At 48.4% G+C, this 16,176-nt stretch overlaps 4 protein-coding genes across 5 annotated transcripts; 2 read left to right on the top strand and 2 right to left on the bottom strand.

The window, feature by feature from the left end:
* The first annotated feature begins 21 nt into the window (after window positions 1–21).
* Top3alpha (topoisomerase 3-alpha) lies at window positions 22–4,233 on the top strand. 2 transcript variants are annotated; one of them, XM_076824393.1, is made up of 11 exons: window positions 22–429; window positions 508–854; window positions 925–1,043; window positions 1,121–1,467; window positions 1,542–1,830; window positions 1,912–2,410; window positions 2,496–2,841; window positions 2,909–3,470; window positions 3,563–3,776; window positions 3,852–4,096; window positions 4,173–4,233. In XM_076824393.1, exons 1-11 carry the CDS (start codon window positions 214–216, stop codon window positions 4,211–4,213), a joined length of 3,225 nt encoding a protein of 1,074 aa, XP_076680508.1. In that variant the 5' UTR covers window positions 22–213; the 3' UTR covers window positions 4,214–4,233. The 2 variants fall into 2 exon arrangements, with proteins under 2 accessions (XP_076680508.1, XP_076680509.1); XM_076824394.1 differs by lacking the exons at window positions 3,852–4,096; window positions 4,173–4,233 and having other exon boundaries at window positions 2,909–3,130; window positions 3,207–3,470; window positions 3,563–3,708.
* Window positions 4,234–4,276: 43 nt separating this feature from the next.
* On the bottom strand, window positions 4,277–5,406 carry Cby (beta catenin antagonist chibby). Its single transcript, XM_076824398.1, has 4 exons — window positions 5,265–5,406; window positions 4,893–5,107; window positions 4,700–4,815; window positions 4,277–4,628 (listed from the first exon to the last, which is right to left on the bottom strand). The coding sequence occupies exons 2-4, from the start codon at window positions 5,074–5,076 to the stop codon at window positions 4,563–4,565; spliced, it is 366 nt and encodes a 121-aa protein (XP_076680513.1). The 5' UTR covers window positions 5,077–5,107; window positions 5,265–5,406; the 3' UTR covers window positions 4,277–4,562.
* A 113-nt stretch (window positions 5,407–5,519) lies between these two features.
* On the top strand, window positions 5,520–8,695 carry Ipla2-via (calcium-independent phospholipase A2 VIA). The gene is made up of 3 exons (XM_076824396.1): window positions 5,520–5,988; window positions 6,065–6,155; window positions 6,237–8,695. Exons 1-3 carry the CDS (start codon window positions 5,768–5,770, stop codon window positions 8,310–8,312), a joined length of 2,388 nt encoding a protein of 795 aa, XP_076680511.1. The 5' UTR covers window positions 5,520–5,767; the 3' UTR covers window positions 8,313–8,695.
* A 37-nt stretch (window positions 8,696–8,732) lies between these two features.
* LOC143375386 (uncharacterized) lies at window positions 8,733–13,222 on the bottom strand. Its single transcript, XM_076824397.1, has 5 exons — window positions 12,638–13,222; window positions 12,184–12,605; window positions 9,652–9,829; window positions 9,495–9,582; window positions 8,733–9,425 (listed from the first exon to the last, which is right to left on the bottom strand). The coding sequence occupies exons 2-5, from the start codon at window positions 12,296–12,298 to the stop codon at window positions 8,823–8,825; spliced, it is 984 nt and encodes a 327-aa protein (XP_076680512.1). The 5' UTR covers window positions 12,299–12,605; window positions 12,638–13,222; the 3' UTR covers window positions 8,733–8,822.
* Between the last annotated feature and the right edge of the window lie 2,954 nt (window positions 13,223–16,176).

Here is a 16,176-nt window from a genome sequence, read left to right as displayed (position 1 = left end):
ACATAACTGAATTAGCTGAGCAGCAGCGTTCAGCACTTGTTAACGGCAGCACTTGACAGTTAACTCCGTTCTGTACATTTCTGTAAACTGTAGAGTACTCCGAAACTATGTAACGGAATACCGATTAACGTTCTTAATAGATGTGGTAATGAAATATGAGAGCAATGAATTGGTATATTTTCTATCGAACCATCATGACAGCGGTCCGTGATAATGTTGATTATAAGTTATAACCTTATGAGAGTGAAGAGCCACTATGGGAGTAAACTGCTGAATACCGTAACATTAAGTTCATGTAACTTGTTACAACATATATTTTTCGTTAGATACTGTTATTCTACTGAGGTCATGAAAGTTCTTAATGTTGCGGAAAAAAATGACGCCGCAAAAAACATCGCGGGTTATTTATCTCGCGGCTCCAGCCAACGGGTAACGAAATCTCGCTATAATTAAAGCGTAAGAATTCCCGTCAGTTGATATCTGTCTAATCCTCTTTTACTGTTCCAGAGAGATGGATTGTCCGTGTACAATAAGATTTATGAGTTCAAGTCACACTTGTGGAATCAAAATTGTGATATGATTATGACATCCGTGTCTGGTCATTTGTTGAACCACAAGTTTGTCGGAGCATATCGTAATTGGCAAGCGTGTCATCCCTTAACTCTGTTCGATGCACCTGTGATAAAGCAATGCATGGAAGAGTCGTCTATTAAGATTAAAAGTACTTTAGAAAGAGAAGCACGTAAATGCAGCGCATTAATTATTTGGACAGATTGCGATCGCGAGGGGGAAAATATCGGGTTCGAAATAATTGAAGTCTGCCAAGCGGTTAAACCAAATATGCGTATATATAGGTAATGAAATAGCTACACGCATAATCGCATTTTGCATTACTCGTTAATACATCTACACGTGTTTCCGTAGAGCAAAATTTTCTGAAATCACGCAGATGTCTATAGATAGAGCCATTCAAAACCTGTGCGAACCTGATAAAGCAATTAGCGATGCTGTTGAAGTCAGAAGTGAATTAGATTTAAGGATAGGTATGCAATAACGCTGCTGCGATACTATACAGCTACTTCATTCAGAGAATTGCATTTAAAGAGGGTAACATTTGCAGGTGCTGCATTTACAAGATTTCAAACTTTGAGACTTCAGAAGGTATTTCCTAGGACCCTTTCTGATATGCTTATCAGTTACGGTAGCTGCCAATTTCCTACACTAGGATTTGTAGTTGAAAGATTTCTAGCCGTAGAGAAATTTAAACCAGAGCCCTATTGGAAGCTGAAGGTGATGGATGTTCGTGACAATTTATCTGTGGAGTTCAGGTGGTCGAGAGGAAGGTTATTTGAAAAATTACCTTGCGAAGTATTTTTGGATATATGTCTAGAGCAACCTAATGCCACTGTGAAAAAGGTGACGAGTAAACCTAAGAGTAAGTGGAGGCCTCTACCGTTGGATACAGTGGTAAGTGATAGGGTAATATCCTGAACGAGTGGAAGGAAATGGGATTTATTTCTCTTAACTCAAATATACCTTAGGAAATGGAGAAGCTAGGCTCTCGCAAACTTCATTTAAGCGCAAAGGAGACTATGAAAATCGCCGAGAAATTATATACCCAAGGTCTTATCAGTTATCCACGCACAGAAACAAATATATTTCCAAAGGAGTTGAACCTTGTTCCTTTGGTAGATCAGCAACTGCATAATGCAGCTTGGGGTAATTTTGCGCAACGACTACTCGAGGCAGGATTAAATCCTAGACAAGGGAAAAAGAGCGATCAAGCGCATCCTCCTATACATCCAACAAAATACACCGACAGTTTACAGGGTACGTACATATTTACGTGTAGACAATTCAACATGTTAGATTCATTATTTAGATTTTTTTATGGTAATTGTCCAATAACAGGTGACGAAGCTAAAGTATATGAATTTGTGGTCCGTCACTTTCTGGCCTGTTTATCGAAGAACGCGGTAGGACAAGAAACAACCGTAGAGATCGATATAGCTGGAGAAACATTTTTCACTAACGGTCTACAAATTATTGAGAGAAATTATTTGGAGGTGTATGTATATGAGAAATGGAGCGATAAAGAAATTCACGTGTACCAAGTAGGGCAGGTTTTCAATCCAACTAGCATCGACATGGTACAAGAGGAGACGTCTGCGCCGCAGCTGTTAACCGAAGCCGATTTGATTAGTTTGATGGACAAGTATGGTATTGGCACTGACGCCACACACGCGGACCACATAGACAGAATAAAGTCACGGCAGTACGTAGGTCTGATAGATGGAAAGCATTTAATACCTGGAAAGCTTGGAATTGGATTAGTAATGGGCTACGATAATATGGGATTTGAAATGTCGAAACCAAACTTGAGATCTGGTTTAGAGAAAGATCTTAAATTGTACGTCGATTCATCAGTTTTCTAATACGAATGAAAAGCTATTCAAAGTTCAAAACGGATTTTAACTCCATGTTCTTGCACGCAGGATATGTGATCGGCAAAAGGATCCGAAGGATGTTTTACGAAGTCAGATAGATACGTATCGCGATGTGTTTCGGATAACAATACAACGCGCTAATTTAATTGACAACGCTTTAGCGGATTATCTTGATGAACGGCCAACGGAAGTGGGAGAATTAGAAATTAGTAATCCGCCCGAGGAAGTTGTTATCTTTAAATGCCCGAAATGTGGTTCGAACATGGTGCTTAAAGATAGAAAGCAGGGCACAGGGAAGTATATCGGTTGCATGGGTTTTCCACCGTGTACCAACGCGATTTGGTTCCCTCAGTATGTTGAATCCATTGAAACTTTGAATGAAGTTTGTTCGCAAGTAAGTATAATATTATTACACAATGAAAAGGATTTACAACCGGTAACTATATTATACGTATCTTCAGTGTCCCGAGAACAAGCGTAAATTAACATTCAAGTTGGCTCGAAACGCTTTCCCAATGTATGGTACTACTTACACAACTTGCATAGGAGGTTGCGACCCTTCATTCAATGAATCCCTAAATATAAAGGCTGATAGCATAAAGAATGTTAGTCAAGGAAATGACTCTGGTTACCGCAGCACGTTCGATGGATCGAGCTCGGCTGCTATTTCCAATCCACCTTCAGTAAGAAACAACGGAATTCATCAACCCCGCGTTGCTGGCAACAGGGCAAATTTATCTGAAAATAACACATCTGTAGGGATCGTACGAAATCAGAATCGTAATCGTAATGATACGAGTAGATCGAGAAATAATAGTGGAAATGCCAGGAAACGAAATGCTCCGAAGAACGATGACAAGTGGATCGATACAAAGAATTCCAGCTCCGTGCACACTGACTTCGGCTCAACGAATAATGAGCAAGGTACATCATGGGGTGACCTCGGTGATGACGCTGTTATTGTGTGTAGATGCCACGAAAATGCGATTCAGTTAACAGTAAGGAAAGAAGGGCCGAATCAGGGTAAAGAGTTACTTACGTTAAATCCCTCTTCCCACTTGCTTGACTTACTTACCATTATCTTGCTTACCATTATCTTGTAACGCACATTTTAGGAAGATTATTTTATAAATGTGCCAAACCTCAAGGTAGCGGTTGCGATTTCTTTCTGTGGGCATCGGATAACGCACAAGACAATGTAAATAGAGATTCAAATCCGCGGCCGACTGCAAATACAAGTATTCGACCAGCTGGTCGCAGTGCTGCTTCTAATTCATGGGGAAATGCCGACTCGTCTATTAAATGTCTCTGCAACGAACAGGCAAAAGAGTGAGCGAATATTTGATAATACTTCTCCGTTTACTTTCGGTATTTCGAGTAAATAACTGTCTACGTGTGTTGCAGGCGAACCGTTCTGAAGGATGGGCCTAATAAAGGACGTTTATTCTATTCGTGTCCAAAAGGCATGCACGAATCTTGTAAATTCTTTCAATGGGGAGATGAAAACATTCAGGATCATAACGATACATCAAGAGGAACGAATTTTCAAGCATCCAGAGGAAGGGGACAGACTAGAAATGAGAATACACAAAGAAAGCCTCGAACAACTACCAGCGCTAAGAGGAAATGCGGAATTTGCGGAAGGGAAGGTTTGTACTTCATTTACGTAATGTCTTGATGTATAAATTATTATTGCCTATATTATGCTACAAATTTGTCTTCTAGGGCACACGAGAAGAACGTGTCCGGAAAATGCAATGGATTGAAGAGTGAAACGGGTTATATTTTAGGAAATTTGTACATATATAAAATAATGATAACGACACATGTCTCTGTGATCAATATTATTATTTAAAACTTTTTACATGCCTTACACATTCACCGTTGTGAACGTACTCTAATAAATTTGTAATATGTATATATATATATATATGTGTGTGTGTGTGTGTGTGTGTGTACGGATATTTATGAGTTGAGTTAATATTAGGCTTATTACACATAATACTCAAATTGAACAAACACATGGTCATAAGTATGAAAATAATTTTGAAATTTTAAGATCTAACATGCTCATATGTCATGTGAATGTCAAGATTCAGTGCCTTTGTTGAATAATCAAATTCTTCTTAATTTATCCAGTTCTTCTCTTTGCGAATGAAATTCTGTTGTTGTTTGTGTCAACTGTGGAGTATAAAAATTATCAAGTGTTGCATTAATATTTCGTAATCTAAGCGAAGAAGAAGATTACGAACCATATCGAGAAGTACTTCAAATTTCAACTTCAATAAATTGTTTTCTTCCTCTAATCTTTTCACTTCCTTTTTCAATTCCTCATTCTCCTTGTATGTCCCTCCGATCTTGCCGGATTCTGAAATGACACGAGCAGCACGCATAAACGAACGTAAGAAAGTGTTGTTACGCTAAAGCTGCATTGCAATAATTCACCTGGAATCCACAAACCCGCATCGAAAATAGCTTCTTGCTCTCCGAGTTTCAAACGTATAGGACCAACGTTTGGTCCAAGTTCCTTTTCTATACGTTTCGGGCTCAAATCTTTGTTCGCTAAAAACACTCCCGCCCTTCGAGTAGGCGTCTTTTTCGGAGAGAATTTATTTGAAAATAAAGGCATTGTACCGTGATATCTATTTAACGCCGACAATCTATTATATTCACGTAAAGGTTAACCTACAGTTAATTAACTGTCCATCTATATACAATATTACGTATTCTTAAAGTGCACAACAAATTTGTCAGTATTACAAATCTTGATGCCGAGCAACATGCAATCAGTTTTATCTTTTCATTTTATTTAAATACCTAAGACATCAAAAAGACATTGCGTGTTTGCGTCGCATCATCGTACTCGAACACTGTATTTTGACGCTTGTTGTTAACGAAAGAAACATCGTATTTGGTGAAACGTACGTATAAGTTACGATACAAGTACATGAATTCAAAATGAATTATAATAATTTCAAATTTGATTCAGATTTCTTCGGTATTGTCGTTATTACGACTTCGTATGTAAGTACGTAATAAAGAAGCTAGTAATAGACACCTCTGTTCGGAAACGTTTATGCACGACCATGGTCCATGACCGTGCTTTTGTGCCTAGCCTCCGATTTTCCGCAAGGTCTTCCGTCGAAGCGACATTAGTCAGTTAATTTTTTGCAGTATTAGCAACACAGCATAACAGTATTTTCCGAGAAATGACGAGTAAGGATTTATATAACGCTTTGAATCGCTGAGGCAGCTTCGTCGTCGATTAAGATCCGCTGTTTCATACATCGTTTTCATCTATAACCTAAAAGTTTCCCGTTATGAGTTGGCTCGGGACGATCGCCAGCAATGTTCTTCGAAATATCGTCTCTCTATCGGTGGAACCGAACGTGGTTCTAGCAGTCAAACCTGAACAATATCGTAATCGACGTATTTGTTGCCGCGAGGATGGCATTGTGCTCTACGACTCGGAAGAGGGGAATGAAAAGTATGAGATTGTCCTTCACAGACCTTGTACGGAGACATTGCTCCAGGCATATAGGTACCACAATGCTGTCATATTTTATTCTCGCGCGATCAACTTTGTAGTATCGAATCTATCGAGGTAATGTTTCCAGTCTATACCGATCCGACGATAAGGAACAGGCCGAGGTGCATTTCTTTATGTACACGGAGAAGATTCCTGTACTCGTTCAAATCTGCCGCGAGGTAACGAAGAATTATTTCTTGGCGAGTCTGTTGATGGACCACAAGCCTGCTTATGTTGATTGTTTCTATTTATTTCTACAGATGTGCAACGTGAACAAGATACAGAAGTTATGCGATACTTTAGTGTTGCATCCCACTTGGACACTGGCGCATTTGGCAGCTCACTTTTCCCTCCACAATGCTTTTGCCCACGCTATCGTGAATTGTCACTTGAACAGTGGAGATGAGCAAATGGGGATATCGCCGCTGCAGGTCGCTGTGCAGACTAATAATCTGCGTACTGTACAGATGCTAATAGAAGCTAAGAGTTTCTTGGAGCACATAGACAATAATGGGAACACGGTGTACCATTACGCCGCTACATCCACAAAGGAAATCATTCTAGCCCTCGGGGGTGATCTTCCAAATAGTTTAAATAGTCGGAATATTAACGGGCACACGCCAATACACGTGGCGTGTCTGAACAACAAGCCCGAATGCGTGAAAGCGCTTCTTCTGATCGGAGCGGACGTGAATATTCCTGCGTCCGAGGGTCAGCCCTCTAGTCCTGGCTACGTAGGCGATCTTCTTCAGAGTAACCCGAACGTTCTTCACGCGGAGGATATGAAGTTCGGCGGCACGCCGCTGCACTGGTCCCTGAGCAGGGAAGTGATTAACGCTCTGATCGAAACCAATTGCGACATAGACGCTCTGAACTTCGATGGCCGTACGGCTCTACACATTATGGGGATGAGGAAACGGTTACCATGCGTGGTGGCCCTTCTGAGTCACATGGCTTCTGTGAATATCGTTGACAAGGAGGGGAATACTTCGCTGCACTTGGCCGTTTCCGACGGCACGCCGGCCATAGTTCAGACTCTAATAGGCTTCGGGGCAGACATCGACGCTAGAAATGCGAAACTGGAAACGCCACGGCACCGAGTAAACATCAATAAGCCCGACGGCCAGAGGATTCTGTACATTCTAGATGCGGTGGGAGCTCGGCGTTGTCCACCGGAGATGGAGAATTGTAGCTTGGGTTGCAAGCACAATGAAACTTTCAACGGCACCGCTCCGGAACAACCGCCCACAGCTGTACCGCGAACTATACTGGATCAAATGCTTCACGTCTCTTCCATGGACCAGATGGCTTCGCAGGGAAACAAGATGATCAAAGGCGGTCGACTCCTATGCCTCGACGGCGGAGGGATTCGCGGCTTGGTGCTCGTGCAAAGCCTACTGGAGATCGAAACTGTCCTCAAGAAACCTATCGTAGATTGTTTCGATTGGATCGCGGGTACCTCGACCGGTGGGATTCTAGCCCTGGGACTCGCGTCCGGTAAGTCCTTAAGAGAATGCCAAGCGCTCTACTTCCGCATGACAGAGGAAGCTTTCGTTGGGATGCGGCCGTACAATAGCGACGGCCTGGAGAAGGTACTAAAGGCCAGTTTAGGCGCGACCACGGTCATGTCGGAGATCACGCGATCGAAGATCATGATCACCGGTGTCTTGGCCGATAAGAAGCCCGTGGAGCTGCACTTGTTCCGCAATTACGACGCGCCCAGTACCCTGCTTCGACTTACAGAGGGTGCTCAGTCGTATGTCCCTGTGCCACCGAACGAGCAATTGGCTTGGCACGCGGCACGGGCGACCGGGGCAGCACCTTCCTACTTTCGGGCCTTTGGGAAATTCCTGGACGGTGGCCTGATAGCGAACAACCCGACTTTGGACGCGATGACAGAGATTCACGAGTACAATCTAGCTTTAAAAGCCATCGGCCGCGAAGAAGAAGCGATCCCCCTGTCCATGGTGGTTTCCCTCGGGACAGGCTTGATCCCCACTAGTCCGCTCAAGGACATAGACGTGTTTCTACCCGAGACCTTATGGGACACCGCAAAGTTCGCCATGGGAATATCGGTCCTCGCGGAGCTACTCGTCGATCAAGCGACCGCCAGCGACGGAAGGATCGTCGATCGTGCCAGAGCCTGGTGCTCCATGATCGGAGTGCCCTACTACAGGTTCAATCCGCAATTGTCGCACGATATCCCGATGGATGAGAAAAGCGACGAGGTCCTAGCCGACATGATATGGAGCGCGAAAGCGTTTATGCATGCGAATAGGGATCAGATTAGAGAATTAGCCGCTGTGATAGATCGCGACGTTTATAACGACGTGTAACTGATTTTGCTTCGTGCGTCACCGGCGCGATAGCATCGTGCAGCTTTAGTTAATACACCTTGACCTTTAATCGTTCCTTCCTTATTACATTAACTCTGTATTATATCGCCGATAGTTTTGCGTCGACGTTTCTCTGTATTTACCGCGCAATATTCAATTCCGCTCGCCTCCGTGCCGCTGTACCGTGAAAGGTGTACTTCTAACAGGGGACTAATAACCGTGATACGAACATTTCCACCTAGTCAGGAATCGTAGAAAATGAATTATGTCGCGTAGTAAGTTATTTATTTTTTTAAACCATTTATTTAATCACAAAAAAAAAGGATCTTGCCAAAGAATAAATAGCAGAGGAAGAGGAAAACATAAAGCCATCTAACAAACTACCCGAGTCTCGACGCTCATTCTACGATCACCTCAAGCGTTCCACCGTCTCGCGCATCCCCGTCCCGAGTCGCGCGAATTTCCTTCGAGCCTCGCCAATTGCTGCGACGAAACGGAAGGGTCCGTAATCTACCGGGGGCCCATGTAATAGGGAGGCTGCGTCATGGACGCGGATATATACGGGTAAAAGGAGTGGCTGGCGACTCCCTGCGTTTGATAGTCGTTCTCCTCGTGGACCGTGTATCCCTCCGGGGCAGGGTAATACTGGCTGTGCACGCACGCGTACGATTTCGTGGAATTCGTAACGTCCGCGGGGTATTTCAAGCTGTCCGGGTACTTGGGAAGGTCGTAAGGCTTCGCTTGTAATTCCGAGTACTTCGGAACGGCCTCGTGATACTTGGCCGCGGATACCTCGTGATACTTGACCGCCTCGTAGCACTTTGCGTCCGCGTAGCTCTTCGGGTTCGGCTCGTACGGCTTGCTCTCGTGATCTAGCGAGTACTTGGTCGGGTCGCCGGGCCAGGACGATCTCGACAGATCGTAGGTGGGCTTGCTCTCGTGGTAGGTTGGCCTGTCGTACGTCTTCGCGCCGGTGTCTGGGTAGAGGCGAGGGTACGTGCAGTCGGAGGAGTTTGTAGAGTCCAGGGACGTTCCTGGCGAGGGCAGCGTAGTCCGGTGCATCACGATGCCCACCTGCTCCTCGGGCTTCGGTTTCCTCCGACGTGGCTGATACTAAAATTGCCTCGATTTAATGTTAGGACGAAGTTGAAAGGTCGAACGTCACCAGAGGCGATCGATCACCTTGTAATGCGGGTGCTGCTTCTTGTGAGCGTTCCTCAGTCTCTCGGCTTCCTCTATGAACGGTTGCTTCTCGCCGTCGCTCAGAATTCTGTCGAATAAATGAGCGTGACACTTTCGCGGGCGTCGCGGTTCCTGTGATAGAACAGTGAGAATGTACCTCCACAATTTTCCCAGCGTCTTCGATAACTCCGCGTTGTGCAGCTGGGGGTACTGATCGGCCAGCCTACGTCTCGCCGCCTGAGCCCACACCATGAACGCGTTCATCGGTCGTTTCACGTGGGCGCTCCTCCGTCCTCCCGCGCGCGACGTTACTGGAAGCAGCGTCCAGTCGTAGCCTGCGAAAGCAACGTGATTACGAGCGGGTATTCTACCAGGGAATACGTCCAGGATTGTATGGACGTCGTTAAATACAGGAAATAGAAATGAGGACTCGGGCGCACACCGGAACTTGCGTTGCCTATCATCCCGCGGAATTGTATCGTAAACCGTAAAGGAGTGGGAGATAAAACGACACCTGTATCCTCCGCGGTAGACACACTCGACGACGCTGATACCTTGAGTGACGCGCGTTTCTCTTCTCGTCCCTCGTCAACGGTCCTCCGCGTGACGCAAACACGATAGAGGTTTTTACGAGTTGAAAATGAAAGAGAGGAGGTCCCGAGCACGGTGGTCTTTATCGGCCGATCGTTCCTCCCATTAAGAGACTAATTATTATTACTGGTTTCCTCTCTTTCCCGAGCAACGAGCGGCCGCCACCTCGAGAACCGAGTTATTTGGGTCGCCTCGAGTTTTCCGTTCGGAGAAATTTCATCTTGCGAATCTGATGCGCGCTGGAAACGCTCCATTTATCCTTCGCGCGCCATTCTTTGGTCGGTCTAATCGCGATGAGCTCTTCGATCCCTTCATCCCCGCGATTCCTCCACGAGAGACCGACGCAGCGTCGAGGAGCCGCTGAAAAGCTATCGGAGTAGAGAATAAATAACCCTGAAGAGTTCTGAATTCCGTCGTGGGAAACGGGCGACGCCGAGTAATAAAGTTGCGTCTCCTTAGAACGAATCCAGCGTGCAACGGGTAGGTATAAATCTGTTTTATGCCCCGCAGTCTCGGACGTCCCCCGAGCTAAGCGGCAGAGATTTGCTGCCCGTGTGAGAAAAAAAAGGAGGGAACGAAAAGAGCGAGAATACCCGAGTCGGAGGATCGCTTCGAGGTACGCGCACATTTCCGCTCCTAATTGCCAGATTGGTGATCGTTAAAGTGGAGAGGGGAAGGTTAAAGGGAAGGAGGGTGCACGTGGTGAAATGTCACCAGGGGCATGCGAGCTGCGTAGCGCGCAGGCTGTGGTTTCGGTGGCAGCTAATTACCGTAGGGACACGGCTCACCGATGCGGCCCCTCTGTCGGCCCCTTTTAACGTCCGCTGGAGGTCCTCCGCGAAACCGTCCGCCGATACCGTTCGGAGTACTTTCCGTGGAAACTAGGAAGGGCTCACACCCTGGACAGCGACGGGAATAGAAAAAATTTCGCGCGAAAACTATACCATGTACGCGGCTCAGAAGCGTGTGGGCCTCCGGGAGTTCGCGGAGCGCAGCGTTCACCCCTCGGGGTACCCCGCGAAAGTGCGTTGAATTCGTGGACGCGGGCTCGTGCCAACGCTCGTGCTCTGGCAACGACGAATTGATTAATCGGCCGAGATAGGAGCGGGTTAACCGAGAAGTTTCATACTTTTCTGCGGCATGAACGACTCCTCAGGGAGGATCGGGAGTGGCGTTCACAATAAGGGGTTGTGGCTTGCTGAATGAACCGGTGTGTTTCGGCATCTCGGTCGTCAATGCCGACCTGTCGTCGACTCTTGCTACATTAACTCCTTTACAAATCCGCTCGTTACCGCGGGTAGTGCGGTTAACGAGGAGGAGGTCCCCTTAAATGCATCGACACCTCCTCTGGTCGATGACTGACGGGAGCACTTGGCCTGCCACGTGCCAGATCTATCGATCTCGTTCGGCCGTTAAATCGCGGCTCCATCTCCGCCGCGATATCTTTCGCACAGAATTATTGACAGGGATTCCTGTCGTTGCCCAAGCTTCTCTGACAACTAGATACCTACCGAGGCGATAAAAATCGTCCACAAGATCGTTCGAAGACTCGCGAGCAGCCACCAACGCGATCTCGTCAGCCGTCATCCCCCTTTTTTTGCTCTACCTTCGGCCATATTCAGCTAGGTGCCCTCCCAAGCCGATTTCGTCTGGGATTTAATTTCGTACTAGCATAATTAGCGTCGGTGGCAAGCGCTCAGCGGTTTCGCTCGGTTCGCAGCACCTGCCGCTCGAATCTTCCTCGGAATCATCTTTCTGCGGTCCTCTGCTCCTCTTTTCCCGCGCCCTCCCTACCTCGTCTCTACCTCTTTCATCATGCTCGCCCCTAATTCCCTCCATCCGTCCTGGGGATATCGCGCGGATAAATCTGAGGAGCCAGTCACCGAAGCAGGCTTTCAGCGCCAATTAAAGCCTCCTCCCTAAACGACCCGATGAGCACACCCGCCCCTGTATAGTCGGCTAGATGACCGTAACATCCGAGTAAGACGATCTTCGCGACGCCACGAGCCGAGACGGATAGGGCGAGGTCTCGCTCTATCGATTCTCGGCTGCTTAAAATATTCCCATACTCCAGCGACCCTTTCTATGGCATGCGTACCTTGTAGAAGCTTGCCCACTGCATCGTCCAGCGAGCTGCTGCACTGCTCTCCGCTGGATGGTCCGGCTTTTGTTTCCGTCGCCGACGACGCACCGGCTCCGTGGTGAGCTTCCATCTCCCGGAGTCCTCTCGTCGATCACTTCTTCGCCGCCCTCCGCATTCGCGTCGAAGGCAACGGGTTCCCCTGGCCCTCGCGTCGCTCTCGAAAGATACCCTCGGGCCAGACAGTCGTTTCCGTAGCGTCCGAGGAGGAAATTTCGCCGAAATACCCAACTTATCGGCCCTCCGTTTATCGCGGGCTCCTCTTCGTTCACGTGGAACGTAGCAGGCGCATCGTAAAGAATCCAGCCTGAGAGCGGAGGTCGATAATTAATCCGGGGTTATCGCGGCGTGATTTATCTCGACCCCGACCCTCGTCCTGCCTTGGCTCGAGCGGTATCGTCGTTACATCGACTTCCGTCACTGTGCCGCGCGAGTCCTTCCGTTATCGGGCCCAATGGATACCGTTCGCGGGCCGAAGATGCGTGATAAAATCTCGGCTTGCCGAGTTAATCGTCCACCATCGTCGGAAACGCCGCGGCGTTCGCAGAAGCTGCCATCGGGCGACACCAGTGTCCACGTTTCATCCACGGACGCGCGCACCAGCTTGTCGAATTCTCGGCGAACAACGGTGCCGAGGTATCGGGAATGCAGCTTCACTGGCTCGGGCGACAGGGTCGAGGGAACGGAGAGGATCCCGAGGTACCGTTCGGAGGAGAAGACGCGGCGTGGCGGCACGCGGATCAAGGAGACTCCGATGGCTGACTGACTGACTGACTAGAGAAGAGACACGGACGCGGATCGGTGAGCCTGTGGAGGTTCGTTCAGGGACCAGGCACACAGGTTGGTCCACGAAAGAGGCAGAAACGACGAGCACACGTCTGGCACACGCACGAAACGTTGGATGGTAGATCGCGGAGGCGGTTCCGTGGACCACCTCTATCTCTGGTGGGGGACCACCTAGGATCCTCTTCCTTTTCTGCTCCTCTCGCGGAGCCGGATCACTCCTCGAGATCCTGCCTTCCGACCGTGCCGTTTCCCCGACAGTTGCGCAACCGGGCCGGGCTGCGTGGCGTCTTTCAAGGATCCGGGATTTTAATAGATTCCCGTCCCTACTTGAAGGGAATCTATTAATTAGGATTATATCTCGGCCGCGGATCGGCCCGCCGCGCCGGTTCCCTCGCGGCGACTATTTGATCCTAGCAAACAGTGGTCGGTCGGTGAGTGCGATTAGATTGTACTATCGCGACCCTGCGCAAACGAATTGTTGCGCGTAGCGTGAAAGAATTAGAGGACGAACCTATGTTGCCGGTGATCCTGGTTAGGTAGCGTCTCTGCCGGCGCGCTTTATAATTAGATGGAGTGATTTTCGCGTGTCTGCGTCGGAGGGGCGGAATCGAGAGGAGCCTACCGGGAAAATAGTCCAGCAAGGAGCGTGGCGCGAGGGCATAAATCGAGGGGCGAGTTGGGGCTGGCCTTTTCTGGTCGCGCGGCTGCACACGGATCACGGCTGTTGACAGCCACCGTCTTTCTGGCGAGCCTAATTATACAACGAATTTAATGAATGAGTGAGCTAGCAAAGACAGTGGCCCATACATGAGCGTATATAAACCACGGTCAATGCCGTGTGGCGGCTTTTGTGCGAGATCAAAGGGGAGCATCTCGCTCGCACTTTACAGGATTAACTTGCTGCTGGCGCGTAAAACGCGCGCGCTCCTACCCTCTCGGAAACGCTCGAGACACTTGGACGGATTACGGATCGCTGTGTTTTTATCCCGGTGTCGACGAGCACCTACTATCGCGAAGAAACGCGCTGCCTAACGAGCGAGCGCAGTATGCGAGGCGACACGACGCTGGCCCTCCCCCTTCCCCCGCCGCTTATTCCGCCGCGGACGAATATAAAATTTCGAGACTGTGGCGGCGACTCGCCCGCCCACCCCCTCCGGCAACAACGTTGCAGCGATCGCTTCGGGCGCACATACTCCGTCTCGTTTCCCGTGCACGCGCACCGCTCCGCGACGCAACCGCGAGCCACGATTACAGATTTAGCCGACAGCGAACAATAATATTGATTTCAGCAAGCCGGAATTTTGCTCTTCCTGGGATAAACATCCCGAAGCGCACGTGGCGTCAATATGTGCCTCCGTTCCCGGTATATACGCCAAGGAGAATTCGTTTCAGGGCCGAGCGGGGAGCGCGCGCGCCACGATTCTCCTGAGAAAGGACTCGTCCGTATCCTGTGTCCTGTTCTCCCGAAGCTAAACAGTCTGGGCCCAGGCCCGCATCCTTTATTTCCCAGAGAAAGGAGGAGTGTAGGCACAGCCGAATCGAGTAGGACGTAGGTGATCGCTTTCCGCCTCGAAGTAAAGCGCTTTGTGAGCGGAATCGAAGGTGTTTCCACCCTCCCGACTATCGATAGATCGGGGAGGATAGGTGATAACGCGCGGCGTCGCCTCGCGTCGGAACGCTTACCGGGGAAACGGGGAACAGATACGTATCGCGCCGGCATCGACGAGCGTGGCAGATATAAAATAATGATTTCAGTAATTCCCGGGGGTCCTGCGTCGGTGCTCTGTCGGACACTTGAAAGGATCTGGAGGAGAGGGCGAGGGGAGCCGGTCGGGGTAACCGACACATGTAGCCCCCCAGGTGGTGAGCACCGCAACTCTTAGACCCCCAACGGTGACACGAGCTACGGAACATTCTGCACTGTCATCGAGTCGGCACGATGTCATTGCGTACCGCGTAAGCTCCAGCTAGCTCCGGAGCAACTCCTCGGGATCGAGCTGGACGCAACAGTTCCGGAGTGATACCGAAGCGCGGCTACCGCGGCTCGGCGCATCATTTGCAAACGTGGCGAGACGCGAGAGTAAGCGCGACGAACGGCGCCACCACCGTTTAAGGACGACCCTGTCGAGCATCTCGGTGCCGAAGAGAGCTCCTCGCTCCTCGAGATCCCGTGGACGAGTGCAACCATCAACGCGGCCGGACTTGGTGCATCGCCAGGAAAATTGCATGCTCCTCCTTGTGACGTCATAATTGCCAACCAGCCGCCGACCAATCGCTGCCCCTACGTGGGAGCAAGGAAGAGAGATCCAAGAGGATTGAGCGCGACGGGGAGAGTCCGCGAGAGAGAGAAGCAGAGAAAGGAGAGGAGAGATAGGTGGAGCGAGGAGAAATCCGATTGGTCCTCCTCTCGGAGGATATCGTAGCCATGGAAACTCGTCGTCGCCGAGGAGAGCGACTTGGAAATAAATGATACGGGGGAGGGATTCCTGGAGGGGCTGATAGCCCGCAGGGGGACCGAACGCGAAGAAGCTACTCGATTCCCCGCTACGCCACCGTTTACTCTCCCGTGAACGACACTCGCAACTTATTCTTAGATAAAACATAAATCTAAGATACTTATAAAAAAATATATAAACACTTGAGTATATGTTCGTAATCGAAGGTTGAACTGGACTAAGGGCCAAAGGGGCCAAGAATTGTTCCAGAAGCTTTTGGAAACCGCGCGGCGAGGGGAAAGAACGTCGCACAGTGGTCTAATTCGCCAAAAAGCTGGGCAAAATATGAAGGCATCTTCCGATTTGTAGAAAAATTGGTATACAAGGGTTTTCGAGGTCGATGATTCAGAATCTGAAGTGAAAATTGCAAAAAGAAAAGAAACGGTGGTCGGGTATCTGAAGAAAATATCAAATTTAACGGACTCAGTACTTTAGAGTTTCAATAGGCGATAAATGGCATATTTTTAGCTTAGAAAAGTTGTTTTCATTAAACCTTGACAATTAGAAAAAGTGGTATTTTGAAGTTGAAATACCAATTTTCGAAATTTTTGTAAGATTTCCAGAGTAAAGAAAAGTAGAAAAAAATACACACCAAATTTGAATGAAATCGGTTAAGTAGATCTTGAGATTTTATGAGAGCAATGAGAATATCTTTTCGGTACACCCTTTT

The sequence above is a fragment of the Andrena cerasifolii genome, chromosome 12, assembly GCF_050908995.1.
Source record: "Andrena cerasifolii isolate SP2316 chromosome 12, iyAndCera1_principal, whole genome shotgun sequence".
Classification (NCBI taxonomy): Eukaryota; Metazoa; Arthropoda; class Insecta; order Hymenoptera; family Andrenidae; genus Andrena; species Andrena cerasifolii.
Note: the sequence above shows the minus strand (reverse complement) of the source record. Positions and strands in the feature narration are given on the sequence as shown.

Excerpts from the sequence above, each read along its gene's own strand:
- Cby (XM_076824398.1), bottom strand. The coding sequence starts at position 5,076 with ATGCCTTTATTTTCAAATAAATTCTCTCCGAAAAAGACGCCTACTCGA. Across the intron at positions 4,816-4,892 it reads TGCGGGTTTGTGGATTCCAG|AATCCGGCAAGATCGGAGGG; the intron begins GTGAATTATTGC and ends GTGTCATTTCAG. Across the intron at positions 4,629-4,699 it reads TTGAAGTACTTCTCGATATG|TTGACACAAACAACAACAGA; the intron begins GTTCGTAATCTT and ends TATACTCCACAG.
- LOC143375386 (XM_076824397.1), bottom strand. The coding sequence starts at position 12,298 with ATGGAAGCTCACCACGGAGCCGGTGCGTCGTCGGCGACGGAAACAAAA. Across the intron at positions 9,830-12,183 it reads AGTGGGCAAGCTTCTACAAG|GCTACGACTGGACGCTGCTT; the intron begins GTACGCATGCCA and ends TTGCTTTCGCAG. Across the intron at positions 9,583-9,651 it reads ACGCTGGGAAAATTGTGGAG|AATTCTGAGCGACGGCGAGA; the intron begins GTACATTCTCAC and ends TTTATTCGACAG.
- Top3alpha (XM_076824393.1), top strand. The coding sequence starts at position 214 with ATGTTGATTATAAGTTATAACCTTATGAGAGTGAAGAGCCACTATGGG. Across the intron at positions 430-507 it reads CTCGCGGCTCCAGCCAACGG|AGAGATGGATTGTCCGTGTA; the intron begins GTAACGAAATCT and ends TTACTGTTCCAG. Across the intron at positions 4,097-4,172 it reads CGGAATTTGCGGAAGGGAAG|GGCACACGAGAAGAACGTGT; the intron begins GTTTGTACTTCA and ends TTTGTCTTCTAG.
- Ipla2-via (XM_076824396.1), top strand. The coding sequence starts at position 5,768 with ATGAGTTGGCTCGGGACGATCGCCAGCAATGTTCTTCGAAATATCGTC. Across the intron at positions 5,989-6,064 it reads ACATTGCTCCAGGCATATAG|TCTATACCGATCCGACGATA; the intron begins GTACCACAATGC and ends TAATGTTTCCAG. Across the intron at positions 6,156-6,236 it reads TCGTTCAAATCTGCCGCGAG|ATGTGCAACGTGAACAAGAT; the intron begins GTAACGAAGAAT and ends TTATTTCTACAG.